The following is an 817-nucleotide window of genomic DNA, read 5'->3' as shown; positions in this document are numbered from 1 at the left end:
TTCTAGTTCATATTACTTACCCTCAGCATCATTTCCACTCTCTTTGCAACATCCACCATCGTTTGGATGACAGGTGAACTATATAGTCTCTATAAACAAAATGAACAGGGCAGCTTTACATGGAAAACTCTTGTTAGGAGCATAATGACCTAAAGTACAATTATTTCTCACATATACTGTCTGAAACTAACAGGCCAAACCTGATGAAGTGGATCCTGATTTTTCTTCTCAAAAATCTCGGCGTCGCATCTTCTCAGTATTTGCACCATCTGTTTGCCATTCACTCTATCAATATCTCTGCTGATGGGGTTGCATTTCTCCGTGACGGGTAGAGAGAGCTCGTGACACGACTGCTACGTTAGACAAAAGACCGAGCACTTAAGATTAACAGCATCACTCGAGAGCTCCTGTAATTACATTTTAGCTTACAGAGGAAGAAGATTGGTTGGTCTATTAACAGCTACAGGACATTTGAAATGAAAGCACAGCCAGTTAACTGTGTTCAGTTTTCACTCACCTTCAAGTCATCCATGTTCATCAGACTCCAGCGTTTCAACACATACTCTGATTAGTGCAATGCACGGTAAACATGCATGAAAATAAAATGCACTGAGATCGCTTGACAGAGAGAAAGCCCTCACTAAGCACAAAGCGAGCAAACAAAGTTCACCAAATGAACTTTGACCCATCAGCTGTAAAAAAAAAAGTGTCCCCTCTTAAAAATTGATATGGACACACAGTAGAATGTTTGGTTTATATTACAACTATATTTGCCAGGACATATGGATCAGTAGTTAAAGCAGTGTTCTACTCTATT

The 817-nt window shown here is 39.7% G+C and overlaps 1 protein-coding gene across 1 annotated transcript; it reads right to left on the bottom strand.

The window, feature by feature from the left end:
• Positions 1-20: 20 nt before the first annotated feature.
• LOC107682490 (glucokinase regulatory protein-like) lies at positions 21-642 on the bottom strand (the record flags this gene model as incomplete). The annotated part of the gene is made up of 3 exons (XM_016478710.1): positions 518-642; positions 201-353; positions 21-89 (listed from the first exon to the last, which is right to left on the bottom strand). Coding segments are annotated over exons 1-3 (243 nt in total), but the record flags the coding sequence as incomplete, so codon positions are not given.
• Between the last annotated feature and the right edge of the window lie 175 nt (positions 643-817).

The sequence above is a fragment of the Sinocyclocheilus anshuiensis genome, unplaced genomic scaffold (genome assembly GCF_001515605.1).
Source record: "Sinocyclocheilus anshuiensis isolate Anshui unplaced genomic scaffold, SAMN03320099.WGS_v1.1 C32262326, whole genome shotgun sequence".
NCBI lineage: Eukaryota > Metazoa > Chordata > Actinopteri > Cypriniformes > Cyprinidae > Sinocyclocheilus > Sinocyclocheilus anshuiensis.
The sequence above is the reverse complement of the archived record's forward strand: the minus strand, read 5'-3'. Positions and strand labels throughout refer to the sequence as shown.